General features: G+C 45.2%; 1 protein-coding gene across 1 annotated transcript; it reads left to right on the top strand.

Moving 5' to 3' along the window:
* Positions 1–12909: 12909 nt before the first annotated feature.
* TMEM121B (transmembrane protein 121B) lies at positions 12910–18008 on the top strand. Its single transcript, XM_039869225.1, has one exon. The coding sequence runs from the start codon at positions 13375–13377 to the stop codon at positions 15133–15135; it is 1761 nt and encodes a 586-aa protein (XP_039725159.1). The 5' UTR covers positions 12910–13374; the 3' UTR covers positions 15136–18008.

The raw sequence follows: 18008 nt of genomic DNA, 5'->3' as shown, positions 1-18008 counted from the left end.
CCCACTGCTGTTAAAGTAGACAGCATCCCCTCATGGATTCATCACTCTCACGTGAAGGCAGCATGAGAGTGGACAGCTCAGGAAGACAGGCCCTTAAGACTAAGACTCAAGTGTACATAAGTCTAACCCTCTATTTCTTCCTTTTTTCCTCTTTAGCCTAGGCACACAGAAACATACACCGGCCTAGAGTATAGGAGCTTATAGTAATCGAGACCAGTGAAATCATTGCCCAGAACATCACCAGCCACGGTACTCTAGAGATCTGAGTAAACTTGCGCCGGCTTGCCAGAGACCCCCTCGCCATTGCAACAGCCGGACACCACCTTGGATCGGGATCCTTCCTAGGTGGAGGAGCATACTTAGGCTACAACGGAGGGACCCAGCTGTGGCATATTATCAGCTGAGAAAAGCCTCTTAGAGATAGGACTCTATATTTGTCCTCAAGGACATTACCCAGGGATATCCAGCCACATAGGTAATATGGGACTTGGATGTGAGGGCCAAGGCCAATTTTCTTGTGCTAACTGGGGTTGTGAGACTATCTCCACTATAGATAATTATAAAAAACAGAATGATGATCATATTAGATTAATAAGAGGACCAAGCCCCTCCACATGCTCTCTTGGGTCTTGCAATCCTATCATAATCACCATTAAAACTGGTAGCCCTGGGGGACAACACTATTGGCTCACAGGACAGACACGGGGTATCAGATTATATAAAACCTGGTATGATTCAGGATTATATTTTACTATACAGGTTAAAGACCCTCCCAGGAAGGCTAACCCTATAGGACCCAACAAACCACTTCTAGTTCTGGGACTACCCCAAAGTCTTACACCTAAGAAAACTTATGTTTCCGGAGCAACTCCAACTTCAGCTCTAGCCCCTCCAAGTAGTAGCCTAGCAGCTATTAAACCCCAGGCATTGGATCAGCCACAACCAGAACCAGAAGGAGCATTAATATCTATGCTAATGGCAATACACAAGGTCTTAAATAAGACCACCCCAGACATAGGACAAGATTGCTGGTTGTGCCTAAACTCAAAACCCCTTACTATGTCGGGGTAGGAACTCCCCTAAACTTAACTGAGCTTAGCAGGCTAGAACTTCAAGTTGATTCACTAGCAGAAGTAGTCCTCCAAAATAGAAGAGGTTTAGCTTAATTATTCTTAGAATAAGATGGATTATGTATGGTTCTAGGTGAAACCTGTTGCTTCTATGCCAATAACTCTGGAATAATTAGAGAAAGCTTACTACTAGTACAGAGAAATTTAGATGCCAGGGAAAAACAAAGACTAGAATCAGATAACTGGTTTCATAGGATGTTCAATTGGTCGCCATGGCTAACAACCCTCCTATCTGCTGTAGCTAGACCTTTAATCCTCCTCCTCCTCCTCTTGTTAACTTTTGGCCCATGTTTCCTCAATTTCTTGTTTGCATATATAAGGGAGAAAATTAATTCTATTAAACTTTTAGTAATACAAAATAGAGGCTATGAGCAAATTCCGCATGAAGAATCAAGGATTTGATTTTCCACTAAGGCCAGTGGAGAATGTGCTGGCTGAAAAATTACTGTTTGGCTATCGCCCATGGGAACATAACGCTCTAACGATAAGCTTTCTGCTTCTGTACCCCCTGCTTGCACAACTGACCTGTGGGTTGACAGTTAGTAAAAAGAAGAAAAATAGACTTGTGTGTTCAAACAGGATGAAGAATAGGGGTTTAGGGCTTAAAAACCCTGTACCTCTACATTTTGGGGCTGCTTAATTTGAGGTCTGTGTACCCGTGGCAGACCCAGCTGGCTGAATAAAGAGTGTGTTTCCTATAACTCACTGATTTCTGGTGGTCGTGTGTCTATCGGGGGCTGGTGGCTACAACAAAACTTTGCAGGCCAGGGGAATTGGCATGAAATATTCAAAGTGGTGATAAGCAAGGACCTACAACCAAGATAACTCCACCCAGCAAGATTATCATTTAGAATCAAAGGACAGATAAAAAACTTCCCAGACAAGAAAAAGCTAGTTCATCAACACCAAACCATTATTATAAGAAATGTTAAAGGGACTTCTTTACTAGGGAAGAAGGGAAGAAAAGATAAAAAATATGAATAATAAAATGGTAATAACTACATACTTATCAATAATCACTTTAAATGCAAACAGATTAAATGCTCAAATCAGAAGACATAGGGTGGCTAAATGGTTAAGAAAGCAAGACCCATATATATTCTGCCTACAAGAAACTCACTTCAGATCGAGACACGCTGAAAGTAAAAGAATGGAAAAAGATATTTCATGCAAATGGAAATGCTAAAAAAGCTGGGGTAGTGATACTTAGGTCAGACAAAATGGACTTTAAAACACAGGCTATAACAAGAGAAAAGGACATTTCGTAATGATAAAGGGAACAATCCAACAAGAGGATATAACCCTTGTAAACATTTACGTGCCCAACGTAGGAGTTCCTAAATATATAAAGCAAATATTGATGGACATAAAGGGAAAGACTGACAGTAATATAGTAATTGTAGGGGATGTTAACATTCCATTGACATCAGTAGATAGATGATTCAGGCAGAAAATCAACAAGGAAACAGCAGCTTAAACAATACATTAGATATATTTTATTAATAGTTTTAGAGCATTTCACCCCAAAGCAGCAGAATATACATTCTTTTTGAGTGCATATGGAACATTTTCCAAGATAGAACACATTTTAGGCCACAAAACAAGTCTCAATAAATTTAAAATGATATCAAGCACCTTTTCTGATCATAATGGTATGAAACTAGAGATCAATTACAAGAAAAAACTGAAAAACATGCAAACACCTGGAGGCTAAATAATGTGCTACTAAGCAGCAAATGGATTAACAACGAGGTTAAGGGAGAACTCAAAAGGTACCTTGGGACAAATAAAAATGAAAACACAACAACCCCAAATCATGGGACACAGCGAAAACAGTTCTAAGAGGGAAATTCATAGCAACAGAGGCCTATCTCAAGAAACAAGAAAAATCTCAAAACAATCTAACCATGCACCTAAAGGAATTAGAAAAAGGAGAATGAACAAAACCCAAAGTGATTAGAAGGAAGGAAATAATACATATCAGAGCAGAAATAAAATAGTCTAAAATAAAACAGTACAAAAGATCAATGAAACCAAGCGCTGGTTTGTTGAAAAGAAAAATAAAATTGATAAATCTTCAACCAGACTCATCAAGAAAAAAAGATGGAGGACACAAATAAAATCAGAAATGATAGAGAAGTGACAATGTACACCTCTGAAATACAAAGGATTATAAGAAAATACTATGAATAATAATATACCAACAAATTGGACAACCTGGAAGCCATGGATAAATTTCTAGAAATATACAATTATCCAAGACTTAAGAAGAAACAGAAAACCTCAACAGACCAAGAACTGCTAATGAAATGGATCCAGTAATTCAAATATTTCCAACAAACGGAAGCCCTGGACCAGAGGGCTTCACAGGTGAATTTTTCCAAACATTCAAAGAAGAGTTAACACCTATCCTTCTCAAACTATTCCAGAAAATAGAGGAGGATGGAAGGCTCCCAAAATTATTTTATGAGGCCAACATTACCCTGATTCCAAAACCAAACAAATACATTACGAATCTCTATCTCTCTCTATCTCTATCTCTATCTGCACACACACACACGCACACACACACGCGCACACACACACACTCATACACACATATATACATACATGCATGCCAATGTCCCTGATGAACATAGGTGATAAATTCCTCAATAAAATTTTAGCAAATAAATTTAGCAATACATTAAAAAGATCATACATCATGATCAAGTGGGATTTACTCTACTCCTAGGATGCAAGTGTGGTTTAATATCTGCAAATCAATTAACATGATACACCACAGGATGTGGAGAAAAGGGAACCCTTGTGCACTGTTGGGCTTGTAAATTGGCACAGCCACTATGGAAAACAGTACAGAGTTTCCTCAACAAATTAAAAACAGAACTACCATATGACTCAACAATTCTACTTTTGAGTATTTATCCGAAGAAACCCAAAATGCTAATTCGAAAAGACATATGCGTCCATATGTTCACTGTAGCATTATTTACAATAACCAAGATATGGAAGCATCTTAAGTGTCCATGGATAGAAGAATGGATAAAGAAGATGTGGTACATATATACAATGGAATATTACTCGACTATAAAAAGAATGAAATCTTGCCATTTGCAACAACATGGATAGACCTAGATGGCATTATGCTGTCTGATAAGTCAAACAGAGAAAAACAAATACCAATTGATTTCACTTATATGTGGAATCTAAAAACCAAGACAAATGAATAAACAAAACAGAATTAAATTCATAGATACAGAGAACAAGTTGATGGTTGCCAGGAGGGAGGTGTGTTGGGAGATGGATGATAAAGAGGAAGGGATTAAGATGTACAAATTGCCAGTTATAAAAATAGTCATGGGAAGGTAAAGTATAGCATAGGAAATATAGTCAATAATATTGTAATAAATATGTACAGTGTCAGCTGGGTACTAGACTCGGGTTGATCACTTTATAAATTATATAAAGGCTCATCATTATGTTATAAACTTGAAACTAATATAGTATGTCAACTGTAATTGAAAAATTTAAAAATTATAAAATAATATTGCCATGTTTAATACCAAATAAAATAATAAAATGGGATTATAAGTTTCTTGAATATTGATGGAACACACAAAACCTTCTGGACCAGATAAATTTTGTGGGAGAGACTTTTAATTACTGATTCAATATCTTTAATAATTAAATTTATATTTAGATTTTTCTACTTCTGACAGTTTGGGAAAGCCATATTTTCCTAGGGAATATTCCATTTTTCTCTAAGTTTTCAAAATTGTTGTAATATTATTTACAGTGTTAGTATTCTTATCATTGAAAATTTCTACTGTTTCTGTAGTTTGATCTCATTTTTCATTCCTAATATTGGTTATATGCTTTCTCCCTTTTTTCTTAATCATACCAGACACTTGTGTATTTAAGTCAGTTTTTTTTTATTATTTTTGTTCTTATCTTTAGTATTTCCTTCTTTATGTTTCATTGCATTACTCTTGTTCTTTCTCCAGTTTATTAATTTGGATGCATATTATTTTTAGTCTTTCTGTTTTTCAGATTTTTCAAATTTTATTTTTTTAAATTTTGCTTGACATACAATATTATATTATTTTCAGGTGCACAACACAGATTAGACATTTTTGAAGTGATCACCTCAATAAATCCAATACCCATCTGATACCATACATGGTTATTATAATACTTAAGACTATATTCCCCATGCTATATTCTACATCTCCATGACTGTTTATAACTACCAATTTATACCTCTTAATCTCCTCCCCTTTTCACTTACCCCTCACCCACAATCTGGGAACCATCAAAATGCTCTCTGTATCTATAAGCTTGTTTTGTTGTTTGTTTGTTTAACCTGTTCTCTAGATTCTACCATTTAAGTAAATCATATGACATCTGTCTTTCTCTGACTGACTGACTCCATTGAGCACAATACCCTCTAGGTTTATCCATGTTGTTGTAGATGGCAAGATTTCATACCTTTTTATGGCCAAGTAATATTCCATTGTATATATGTACCACTTCTTCTTGATCCATTCATCCACTGATGGACACTCAGGTTGCCTCCATTTCTTGGCTATTGTAAATAACACTGCAATGAACATATGGATGCACATGCCCCTTTAAAGTAATATTTTGGGGTTTTTTTTTTTGGGGGATAAATACCCAGAAGTGGCATTACTGTGTACTTCTTTGTCTCTTGTTTAGCCTTTCTTTTAGAGTCTATTTCATCTGGTACTAGTATCCCTACTCCAGCTTTTTTTTTTTTCATTTTCATTTTTATGAAATATCTTTTTCCATCCTTTTACTTTCAGTATATGTGTCTTTTGATCTGAAGCAAGACTCATGTAGGCAGCATATGTAAGGATCTTGTTTTCTTATCCATTCAACCACCCTATGTCTTTTGATTTGATCATTTAATCCATTTACATTTAAAGTGATTGTTGCTAATATGTAGTTATTGCCATTTTATTATTCATTTTTTGATCTTCTTCTTAAAAAGTCCTTCTAACATTTCTTGTAAAACTGGTTTTGTGGTAACAAATTCTTTAGCTTTTTCTTGTCTGGGGAGCTCTTTTATCTGTCCTTTGATTCTAAACAATAGCCTTGCTGGGTAGAGTTATCTTGGTTGTAGGTCCTTGCTTATCATCACTCTGAATATTTCATGCCAATCCCTCTGGCCTGCAAAGTTTCTGTTGAGAAATCAGCTGACAGTCTTATGGGAGCTCCCTTGTAGATAACCAATTGCTTTTCTCTTGCTGCTTTTAAGATTCTCTTTGTTTTTAACCTTTGGCATTTTCATTATGATGTGTCTTGGTGTGGGCCACTTTCTGTTCATCTTGTTTGGGACTCGCTGCACTTTCTGGTTTTGTATGTCTACTTCTTTCACCAAGTTAGAGAAGTTTTCTGCCATTATTTCTTCAAATAAGTTTTTCATCCCTTTTTCTCTCTTTTCCTTCTGGCTGGTACCTCTATGATGCAAATGTTGGTACTTTTGACATTGTTCTAGAGGCCCCTTAAAGTATCATATTTTAGGATTCTCTTTCATTTTGCTGTTCTGATTGAATGTTTTCTGCTATCTTATCTTCTGAATCACTGATTTGATTCTCTGCTTCATCTAATCTGTTGATTTCCTCTAATGTAGTCTTCATTTCAGTTTTGCATTCTTCGTTTCTGACTGGTTCATTTTTATGTTTCCTATTTCCATTTTCATGTTTCCTATCTCTTTGTTGGAGTTCTTACTGAGATCATAGAGCATCTTTATATCCAGTGATTTGAATTCTGCATCCAGTAGATTGCTTGTGTCTATTTTGTTTAGTTGTTTTTCTGGAGCTTTGTTCTGTTCTTTCACTTGGGACACATTTCTTTGTCTCCCCATTTTGGCTGCCTTCCTGTGTTTGTTTCTATATATTAGGTAGAGCTGCTATGTCTCCTGGTCTTAATAGAGTGGTCTTATGTAGTAGGTGTCCTATGGGGCCCAGTGGCACAGTCTCCTTGGTCATCTGAGCCAGGTGCTCCAGGTGTGTGTCCCTTGTGTGGGTTGTATGGGTCCTCCTGTTGTAGTTGAGCCTTGGTTTCTGTTTGCATGTCAGTGGGAGGGATTGACCCTCAGGCTGATTGATTGTGAGGAATGGCTGTGACTCTAGTAGATGAGTTGTTATTTAGGGGCCGACCCCACAGAGCAGGATTTGCATGAGCAGAGCTCTGGTGCCTGCCCAGTCTGCCCTTTGGATGTGTTGTTTGTGGAGGTGGCCAAAAGCAACCACCAGGCATGCCCTCCTTCGGGCCTCCTTGGAAGGGCCACAAAGTGATCCACAGATGTCTTCTATCTGTTATGGGCTTGGAGGTGCTTGAGAGAGGCTCAGATGTCAATTGAGGCCAGCTGCCACTATCGCTAGTCTTGGATCTGCTTAACAAGAGGTACAGGGTACACTGAGGCCAGATGCTACTTGTTTGGGGTTTGTGAACCTTTGACAGATTTTAGGAAAGTCTGCAGCATGAGCCAAGACAGGCCATTTGTTTGGAAAAGCCACTGGAGGTGGCTTGAGTGGGCCCACAAGTTGGGTGGGACAGATTTCAGTGAATCACCAGGATGGGGCAACCAGTGTAAGCCAGGTCAGTGGAGACTCAGATATCGTGCCTGCCTTTGTGCAGGCTAGGATAGGGGAAGGCTCAACAAAGGAATAATGCCTTCTGCCAGCACTTCTGTCTGAGAGAAACTTGCCCCTCCACCCTTTACCTTGAAGCCAGACAATTGAGTTCCTTCCCATCTGTCCCTCATGACTTTTGAGCTGCTACCTCAGTGCTGGGGCTTAGAGCGAGCGAGTTTGTTAGTGGGCAAGTCTGTGCACTGTCTCCTCAAGAGAATGCCTTGATCTCCAGTAGCCCTCTGTGTAACTCAGATGCAGTCCCCACTGTTTTTCACAGTTAGATGTTATGGAGACTTCTCTTCCCGGCACTGGTGCTCTGAGCTGGGGATCCCAGTGTGCAGCTGGGACCCCTTGCCCTTCAGGGGGGAACTTCACAGTCAAGATATTCTTCCAGATTCTTAACTGCTGCTCATGGGTGTGAGACCAGCCTGTTCTGCATCTCCACGCCTCTCACCAGTCTCCACATGGCTTCTTCTTTATATCCTTAGTTAGGAGACTTCTGGTTAGCTAGTTTTCAGGTAGTTTGTAATGATGGCTAATCTGTAATTTAGTTTTAATTTTGATGTGGTCATGGGAGAAAGAGAACACAGTGTTTACCAACTTCGTCGTTTGGACTGAAAGTCTCTTAAAAGTATGATTATGGAGACTGAGGAGTTCCACAATCTGTCATCTGCAAGCTGGAGGCCCAGGAAAGCCAGTGATGTAGTTCCAGTAGAGTCCAAAGGCCTGAGAATTGGGGGTGCTGATGTCTCACATTCAATATTTTCAGAGTTAGATTGAGGGAGAGATGAGGCAGTGATTTAGAGAATCCTGGCCTCAAATTTAATAAAGTGAAAAGTCCTTCCACACCCGTCTCCATAACATTCTTACAATAGCCGCATTGGACTTTTGAGCACTTGAAATGTGGCTATTGAGACAGGAATTGAATTTTATATTTTAACTTATTTCAATTAATTTTAATTTAAGTAAGTTTAAATTTAGATCACTGCTTGTGGCTAGTCCCCACCATATTAGATAGCATTCTTTAATGAGACAGACAATATCTGAGAGCACTCACAGCATTATTTTCTTACCATTCTGGTTTTTAGTTTCTTCTATAAATTATGTCCCCAAGAATTTATCTTACTTTCTTAACTGTTCATTTAAAAGGATGTTAAATTTTGTCTAGTGTTTTTTGTAATATGGGGAGGTTTTGTATTTTTTAGTTCACAGTATTGCCAGAAGTAGAACATAGTCTCTCTTTCCATTTTCTCTCCCCTCCAATGCATCATCTCTACTGCAAAGCAATTTATCTAAAATGCAAATCTGTTCATGTTACATTTCTGCTTTCAAGAGTTCCGTTTTCTCTCAGAATGCAGCCCAAGCTCAGCCCGCATGTGAGGTCCTCTGTGACCTAGCCCCTGTTTCCTCAGCCTTATCTTTCACTGCATCTTCTTCAGATTCAAGCAGTGCCAAATATGTGGTCATAACCTTCAAAATACTTTATTGTTTACATGTCTGTCTTTCTCTTTGTCTGAACTTCTAGGAAAGGACTTGCTTTTTTTAGTCTCTGGAACCCCAATACGTAGCCCAGGAACTGACCCAGGGAGGCACTGATGCTAGGACTTCTGCTCTATCCAGAAGGGTGGCAGTATCACTGTAAGCATCTGTGAAGCAGCTCAGGGCACAGCCTGGCTCTAAGTATTAGAGGAGCTCTGAATTGGAGCAGTTGTAGTATTTGTCTTCAGAGAGCTCTCAAAGTAGTTTTGAGGCTTTAAGTTACTAATAAGCCAAAGCATTGCAGACTCATGCTGCTTCAGGCACAGTTCCCTGCCAGCTTCCCTTTCATTTTCTGAGAGTCAGTATGGTAACTATGTGATCGGGCACCAGAGGACCCTGCTTGTGTCTTTTCGCAGGGTATACCTGTGAAGCTCTACACATCCTCTGACAGTTCCCTTTGGATTGTTCTTTATTCCTGCTGTGAAAGATGAAGAGGGCAGTGACAATAAAGAGAATGGATGAATAAAGAATGGGGCCTTGGTTCAGTACTAGGAAGGGCTGGCTTTGCCTCGCTGAGCTTTCCTTTGCTGCTGAGTGATTAGGGACATCTCTTCTTTCCTCCTAGTCCATCTACTGCTGTTTCAGGAAGCCAGTGAGCCATCGGCCTTTCTGTTCCAGGGGGCAAGAATATTCAGTCTCCAAATGAGCCTTACCCAGGGCCCAGCACTTAGGGAAATATTTTTCAGGTTGAAACCTGCTTGGTTTGTCCCTGTCTCCCAGGATACCTGCAAGCTTCTGCCATCCTAGGCTTGTGAAGAGAGTGGTAGGCAGGTTAGAGCACTAGGCTGAGAGTCAGAAGTCTAGATATAACCTTAACTCTGCCCTTAACTAGCTTTTTGACTTGGAGTAAGTTGCTTCACCTCTCTGTCCCTCAGTTTCCAGATATAGTAACAATGTTGCAACAATGTTTTTGAAAACTTAGAGGAAAAAATGGGAAAATTCTCTAGAAAAATATGACTTTCCTAAACTGTCAAGAGTAGAAAAACCTAAATATAAATTTAATTATGTAAGATATCTAGCATAGACCCCAGGTGCTTATGTGGTGCTCAGTGACTGTATCTTCCCTTTTCTAGATACATGTAGGATATTTGTACTCACTTTATATATGAGAAAGTCTTTTGTCTTCTTTTTACCCTCGTCACATCTTTGTCAAGTCCTTTCCAGGCTCAAGGAAAGGCTCTGTGTGTGTGTGTGTGTATACATAGAAGATTAGGAAAAAAAAAAAACAGTGCAAAGAGGAAATCCTTCTAACACTCAGACCATCAACTTATTCTGTCATATACCCTGATTTCTCATCCTTATTATTTGTGGTATTTATATTCAGGAGCTTCAGACCTGAAAGAAATTGGGCTAAAGAATCTCATACAGAAAGTTAATCTGACTGATTGACAGTACATTTCCCACAAATACAATGAATAACATCCAAGGGCTGTTACAAGTTACCAGGGAGGAAACTGTCCTCGCAGAGGCACCTGGCCAGTGAGAGCAGGAGGGGAGGATGTGTGAGTGGGCCAGGGTAGAGGGACATGAGGGTGGGAGAGTGGGGACAGATTCGTCAGTGATCTCTCAGGAGCCAAGTTCTTTGTCTTCATCAGCTGCTTCTGGTTCTTCTTCAACTTCTTTATTAACTTGAGCAGAAATCTTGGGCCAACTTTCAGGGTAGTTGTTGGCTGGTATTTTCTCTTGGGGAGAGCTGGGAGAGTGCCTGTAATCACTCCCATTAGTAGTTGGCAGCTCCCCAATCTGCTTTCTAACCTGGACTGGCTCAGCTCTAACATCTGCTGGATCTGCTGTGATGCTCATGAGTGCAGGTTGTATCTGCTGTTTAGCCCCCACCTTGCCCCATGTGGGTGGGCCTTGGCATCAGCTGGCATAGCTGAACCTCTCACACTGTGAAGATCAGCTCCAAGAACCACTGCTCCTAATTGAGAGCAGCTTTGCTCCCTGGCACTTACCGAAGTGCAAAGCTATGGGAGAACAGAACTCTGAATGTGGCCTCAGCAAAGAATCCAGCCCAGAGAAGTCATTAGTGTCCTGTGCTATAAGTAAATGTTCCCTGGGAGGTTAAACATGAGATAAATGGAGTTATGACGATAACATTGATCATAACCAGCTACCTTTAACTGAATACATACTCCACTCTGGGTACTGGGGTTAAACCCTTTGAACACACGACCTCTCTTTATACAATAGTCTGTTAAGGTAGATATCAGTTCATTTTTACAGTTCGATAATTGGAGGCTCACAGAGGTGAAATAACCAGTCCAAGATCACAGAAACTCAGTGGCAGAGTTGAGACCACTGACCCCAGAGCTCAAGTTCTTACCACCATACCTCCTCTGCCTTTCATGACAATTGGACATAGAGCTTTTCAAAGGTTGTGTGTTCTGGGGTGGATGGAAATAATGTTGGTTTTGAGTTCTAAATCTCACATCTCCATGGATTAGTTATACAGACTGCCCTCTGAGAGACTGGAGAAAGCATGTTTGGCTCAAACTGACCCTAATTCAAGAAGCAGGTTTAGAGGCAAGTCCTGGTCCACCAACCATTGTGTTCCACTGATCCCCCCACCTTGGGTTTCATGGTGTTGTCTAGGAAGGTGAGACCAGCAGCAGAAGGTTTAAGGGTAATGAAATGAAGGCAAGGAACATGCAACCTGCAGAATGTGGAGGATGAAGGGGCAGGCAAGCTTCTGGTCTTGCTTTGATGTGGCTGGGATGTTTGCATTATACATGAGCCTCATGTTTTTTATTTTGAGCCCAACTGCTCTAGTCATTTTTTCTCTCCTAAACTCCTAAAGGCATAACTCTACCTGCTGCCTTCCTGAGGTGCTGCCAGATATCCAGCCCCAGTCATGGACTGAGTCCATGAGAGTGAGTCAGTATAAGCTTTGCACTTGTAGGTACAGGGCCACTGTGCCTACTGTCCACTTTGGTGGGTTGTAACATTCACCACCACCCACTTTGAGCCTTTGTTTCTATCATGGTACCAATACTTCTAAATGTCCCTTTATTTTCCTCTCTGCTAGATACATCTTTCTATTGTTTCCAATTCCTGCTTTAAAAAGCACTGAGAATATCAAAAGCCCCACATGACGGGGACCTTATAAATAATTATTTTACCTGTCCTCTCTTCCCAAGCACTTATATTCAGAGAACTTCATTCTCTGAATATTGGGACCCCTTGTAGGTGGTTCACTGAACCCAGTGCAGGAAACATGAATGCATATATGTATATGATTACATGACTGGGGCTGCTGTTCCTGGTCCTTTTAATCGGTATGGCCTGACTCCTTCATTAGTTTTTAAGTGTATAAGGAGAGGCAGGATGGCCCCATGGAAAGGGCACTGGACAGTGTAGAGGCCAAAGCTGCCTTGATGCCTGCAAAAGAAAGGATGCTGACCAGGAGCAGAGGCCTGAACCTCTCTCCTGAGCCTGGTGCTTGGAGGCGTGGCTATGCTGAGAGCAAGGCCAAGAAGTCACTCACCACTAATGCTCTACAGCTTCTGCTGGTGGGACCTCAGATGGACTTCTCTAGGAATTCTGTGCTTCCTTTAGGTTCTCCAAGTGCTGATCTCCTCACTCCCTTGGCACTCCTCATTGTGACACCTACCCTCCTCTCCTCTCATCCTCCTGGCCTACAAGGCTCCCCACCCTAATGATTCTTGCTCCCCTCACCACCCTTTTCCTCCTACTGATCCAGGGAACCATGCTTTCTCCTCTCTGGTCTCTCCTCCTCCTCTCTCCTTGGAATCCAGTCCTGGTTTCCCCGCAGCCAGCCTCCCTTTCCTCTCTGCCTGGGCTCGCCCCCGCCCCGTAGCGCCCGCCGTCACCACCGCGGGTTCAGCTACTCGCCAACCCGAGCTCCCAGCCACCCGGGGCTCGGCTCGCCCAGTCCCGCGGCTCCAGTCCGGATATCGCTGCTGCCCAACCCGGGTACGAGTCCCGCCGCTGGGGAGGAGGCGGCGGCTGGCCCGGCTCCCTTCGGCAGCCTCGCCAGCCCAGGGTTGGCGGGGAGGAAACAGCTGCCAGCCCCCCGGAGGACAATGCGCCCAGCTCTCGGGCAACCCCGCTCGGTCTCGTCCTCGTCCGGCTCTTTCCCGCCGCCCCCCGCCGCCGCCCGGCCGCAGCCCCTCTACCTCCGGGGGGGTTCCCCCCACGGCCGGAGAGGCTCAGGCGATAGCAGCACCAGCACCAGCGCCAGCACCAGCCGGGGGGGAAGCGGCGGCAGACGCGGCGGGGGCGGCGGCTCCCCCAGCAGCAACACCAGCGCGGAGAGGGAGGACGACGACGAGAGCGTCAGCATCAGCAAGCCGCTGGTGCCCGCCGCCACCGCCGGAATCCCGGGGCCCCTGGCTCAGGGGGGCGCCCCAGCCGCCGACCCCTCACCCGCCGCCTTCTCCTCTTCGGCCTCCACTCCTTCCTCCACCTCCACGCCCACCTCCTCCTGCAGCATGACAGCCGCGGGCTTCGGCGGAGGCACGGCGTCTGGGGGCGTCGGTGGCCCCGGGGGCCGTTCGGCTGGGGGTGCGGGCGGCACCGGGACCGGCAGCAGCGCCTCCTGCTGTTCGTGTTGCTGCTGCTGCTGCTGCCGCCCAGCCCGGCCGGGACGCAGGGGTCGGCGCCGCGGCTGCGCCCCCAGTCCCGGGTGCCATTGGGGTTACCAGGCGCTGTCCGTGGTGCTGCTGCTGGCTCAGGGCGGGTTGCTGGACCTGTACCTCATCGCTGTCACCGACCTGTACTGGTGCTCCTGGATCGCCACCGACCTGGTAGTGGTGGTGGGCTGGGCCATCTTCTTCGCCAAGAACAGCCGGGGCCGTCGGGGCGGCGCGGCGAGCGGCGTGCACAACCACCACCAGCACCACCACCACGCTGCGCCGCCTCTGCACCTGCCCGCCGCCTCCGCCGGGGCTGCGGCCGGGGCCAAGGCGCGCGGCGGCCGCGGGGTCGCCGGCGGCCCGGGGGGCGGCCCAGGGGCGACCGCGGCGGCGGGCGAGTTCGCCTTCGCCTACCTGGCCTGGCTCATCTACTCCATCGCCTTCACGCCCAAGGTGGTGCTCATCCTGGGCACGTCCATCCTAGACCTCATCGAGCTACGCGCGCCCTTCGGCACCACCGGCTTCCGCCTCACCATGGCGCTGTCGGTTCCTCTACTCTACAGCCTTGTGCGGGCCATCAGCGAGGCGGGAGCCCCTCCGGGCTCTACGGGACCCCTGCTTCTGCAGCCCCAGCAGCACCGCGCCGCTGGCTGCTTCCTGGGCACGTGTCTGGACCTGCTCGACAGCTTCACCCTGGTGGAGCTGATGCTGGAAGGACGAGTGCCGCTACCCGCACACCTGCGCTACTTGCTCATCGCTGTTTATTTTCTCACCCTCGCCTCGCCAGTGCTTTGGCTCTACGAGCTCAACGCTGCAGCCGCAGTTTCGCCCTGGGGCCAGGCGTCGGGGCCCGGAAGCTGCAGCCGCCTCCTGCGCCTGCTGGGCGGCTGCCTGGTGGACGTGCCCTTGCTGGCGCTGCGCTGCCTGCTGGTGGTGAGCTACCAGCAGCCCCTCTCTATCTTCATGCTCAAGAACCTTTTCTTCCTCGGTTGTCGTGGTCTGGAAGCCCTAGAAGGCTGTTGGGACCCGGGGAGTCGGGCCTCCCCCAGTCGGGCCAGAGGAGCCTATGGCGCTCCACCCTCTGCCCCACCGCCACCGCCTCCTCTGCCACCACCTCAGGGAGGTTCTCAGCTGGGTCACTGCATCTCGGAAAACGAAGGAGGGGCGCATGGCTATGTCAACACTCTGGCTGTGGCCTCCCAAAATTGAGGGACATAAAGGAGGGGGGCTTGCTTTCCGGTTGAGAGACCCCAGCTCTCTTGTCCTCCGACCTTCTCTCACCTAGATCTGATCAGGCTGTTTGGAAGAGGTAACTTAATAGGGCTAAAGGCCAGTGTGTCCTTCTGCACCCCTTGGATCAAGACTGCTTTGAGGGAGACCAGCAGCTAATGGTGAGGGAGGAAGTTCCACTTACTCTATTCTCCCTTCTCCATGCCTGACCCTAATCCTAGCCTCCAAGGGGCTGGATAACTCTGCTTCTCGCTTTTCCCACCTCCATCCTAATTCCTATCCATTGTGTATGTGTGCGTGTTGGGGGGGGGATAGAGGAAATGGGGTGCCCCAACTGGGGTTACTGGGCCTTGGGCCTTCCCCCTTGCTTGGAAGTGCCAGCTTCTTTTAGGCTGTGGTTAGTGACGACTGTCCCATGCCTTGAAATTGACTCAGAATCCACTATCCCCCTATGTGTCTTCCAGATTTCTTCCAGATGGTAGATGCAAAATCTATGTCTCTGTGTATGTGTAGTGTTGTTTTCTTAAGTCCACCCTGTGGCCCCTTGCATTCAGTAGGAGATCTGGGGAGGCCCTGCTCTCCCCACCATACATAACACCACTCTCTTCATTCCTATCTGAATTTGTGGCCATGAATTCCCAGAAAGAGCTGGGCTCCTGGGAGCTGCCCAGCTGCTCTCCTTCAAGGGAGAAGCTCACCCAGGATCTTCCTCAATCCTTCTCCTCTCTTCTCAGCTTGCGGGGAGCAGAGGGTTCATACTCTAAGGACCAAACTGCACCCTTTCTTGGGTGAGTGAGCATTTCTACCTCTGTGCTTTCAACTTTTGTTGCATCATGCACTGATGCTGCTTGCAAAAAATAAAGACAAAATACTCGGAAGTTGCATTCAACATGGCCACTGGATCCAGCTGGGGTTTGGTGCCAGTGTTATTACAGGGTCTGTGGAGTATCAGCCATTGGCTTGTCCTCCTCTCTCCCTCCCTCTGCACCCAGAACTCTTATCCTTCCTGAGGTTTCTTGCTAGATGGGTTAGATCTTGGCTCAGAACAACAGCTTTGGTGGGTTTCCTGGATAGATGTGAAACAGGAAATCCAGTTCTCCACCTGTCCTCCCTCTAGGAAGTTTGGTGTAGATCAGAAACGGTGCTAGTTACTTTTGACCTCTGCTCTGGCTAAGAGAATCTCCAGGGAAAAGAAAGGCTTCATGGAATAGGGTGAGCAAACCCTACCCCTGCCCACCCTTCCTCCCTGGTATTCCTTTTGTTGAAGATGATGACAAGGGACATCCAGGGGTTGCTCACTAATAGTCTTGGTGTGGACATCACTCTTGGAATCTTTGAAGCAGGATAAGTATTTTTAGGGGAGGTAAGAGTACAGGAAGACAGTTGGGAGCAAGGCCAGGAAATACTCTCCTCCACCCTGCAGTAGGATGGGGTGGAGCAAAATTGTAAAAATTTTTGTTTCTCCTTCTCCCTTCTTATGCTTGGGAAGTTTTGTGTGGTATAATAAACCCTGGACATATAATAAACCCAGAAGTCATAGATTGTAGTTTTGACTCTGTCACTCGCTAGCTTTGGGTGACACATCACATTTGCTTTCTGGGCCTCAGGTTTCCACTTGGGACCCCTCTCCCCCAACTTCTTGGGGGCTTGTTGATAGAAGATGTCCATGTGGACAGTGACACAAAAGGGGCCGATAGCTTGACCACAGCTCTCCTTGAACCTCCCCCTACTCTCGCAGTGGGGAATAATGGAGGAAAAATGTTTACACTCAATGCACTATCTGTGCTTCCAGCCCCTCACCTTACCAGGTCCAAAACAAGCTGTTTGGGTTTTGCAGTTGATTTTTTTTCTACCTTTTCTCCTTCCTCTACTAACTCCCCTTTTTTCCCTTTGAATTCCATGTGCTCAGAGTTCTGGGGCCCAGACCCTGTGTGGGCCCCAATAGCTGCTCCCTCTGTTTCTACATCCTCTCTCCAGCTTTGCTATTTCTCTGCTACCTAATCTCAGTGACTGTGAAAGGACTTTGTGTCTGAGCCATGGCCAGCTCCTGGCTGACCCCCTTCCCTACTCCCTTTCTATTGTTTGGATGATGGCCTCCCTGCTGAGTGACTGACTATAAAATCTCTGCGTGCTTGTTGGGTTTTCTGGCTGGAGGCTTTAATAGGTTCCTATGAGCTGCCACTTCCCTAGGTATGCTGAGAGACTGATGGCAACCAGGCCAATTTCGGTAGAGGCCAGGCCTGTGCAGGCCCTGCCTCTCCTCCTCCCTCCACCCCCGCCCCACTGCCAGACATCCTCTTTCAAACATTTGGTGCAAGCACCTTGTGCTCAGGGGGTCAGTCCCTTCCTGCCTTCTGGTATGTTTTTCTTGAATCCTTTTACTTACTTTCCTTGCCCCATTCACAAGAAGAAATGACCCTTAAAGCTTCATTTTTCTTACTTTCTAGGGGAATCTGTAGGGCGGGGGTCAAACTGGAGATGTTCCCCAGAGGTCTGATAAATAGAAGTGTACTGTGTCCTGAGGCTGATGCCAGCAGCACAATTCAGACCAGAACCCAGGTTCAGAATCCAGACTGCTTGCCTCTAACATTTGAGCAAGGAAGAGCATCCTCGCTGTGAGGTTGGACTAGATTCTCTCTAAAGGCCGTTCTCATATAGCATGCCCTGGCTCTGATTTCATGTGTTTTTATGGAAGAGCTAGCTGGCAGTTAGATCCTGGAAGAAGGGAAATGGCACCTCACTAGCATTTATCATGTCCTCCACCCCCTTCTCTTTTTAAAAATAAAACCAGCTTCTGTTCTGAAAATAAAATACTTGAGACTTGTGACAAGCTTCCTGTGTGGTTTAAGATC

This window comes from Pteropus medius, unplaced genomic scaffold (assembly GCF_902729225.1).
Source record: "Pteropus medius unplaced genomic scaffold, Ma_sr-lr_union100, whole genome shotgun sequence".
NCBI classification, from domain to species: domain Eukaryota; kingdom Metazoa; phylum Chordata; class Mammalia; order Chiroptera; family Pteropodidae; genus Pteropus; species Pteropus medius.
Note: the sequence above shows the minus strand (reverse complement) of the source record. Positions and strands in the feature narration are given on the sequence as shown.

What these genes read in the sequence shown, in the direction of transcription:
- TMEM121B (XM_039869225.1), top strand. Translation starts at nt 13,375, where the DNA reads ATGCGCCCAGCTCTCGGGCAACCCCGCTCGGTCTCGTCCTCGTCCGGC.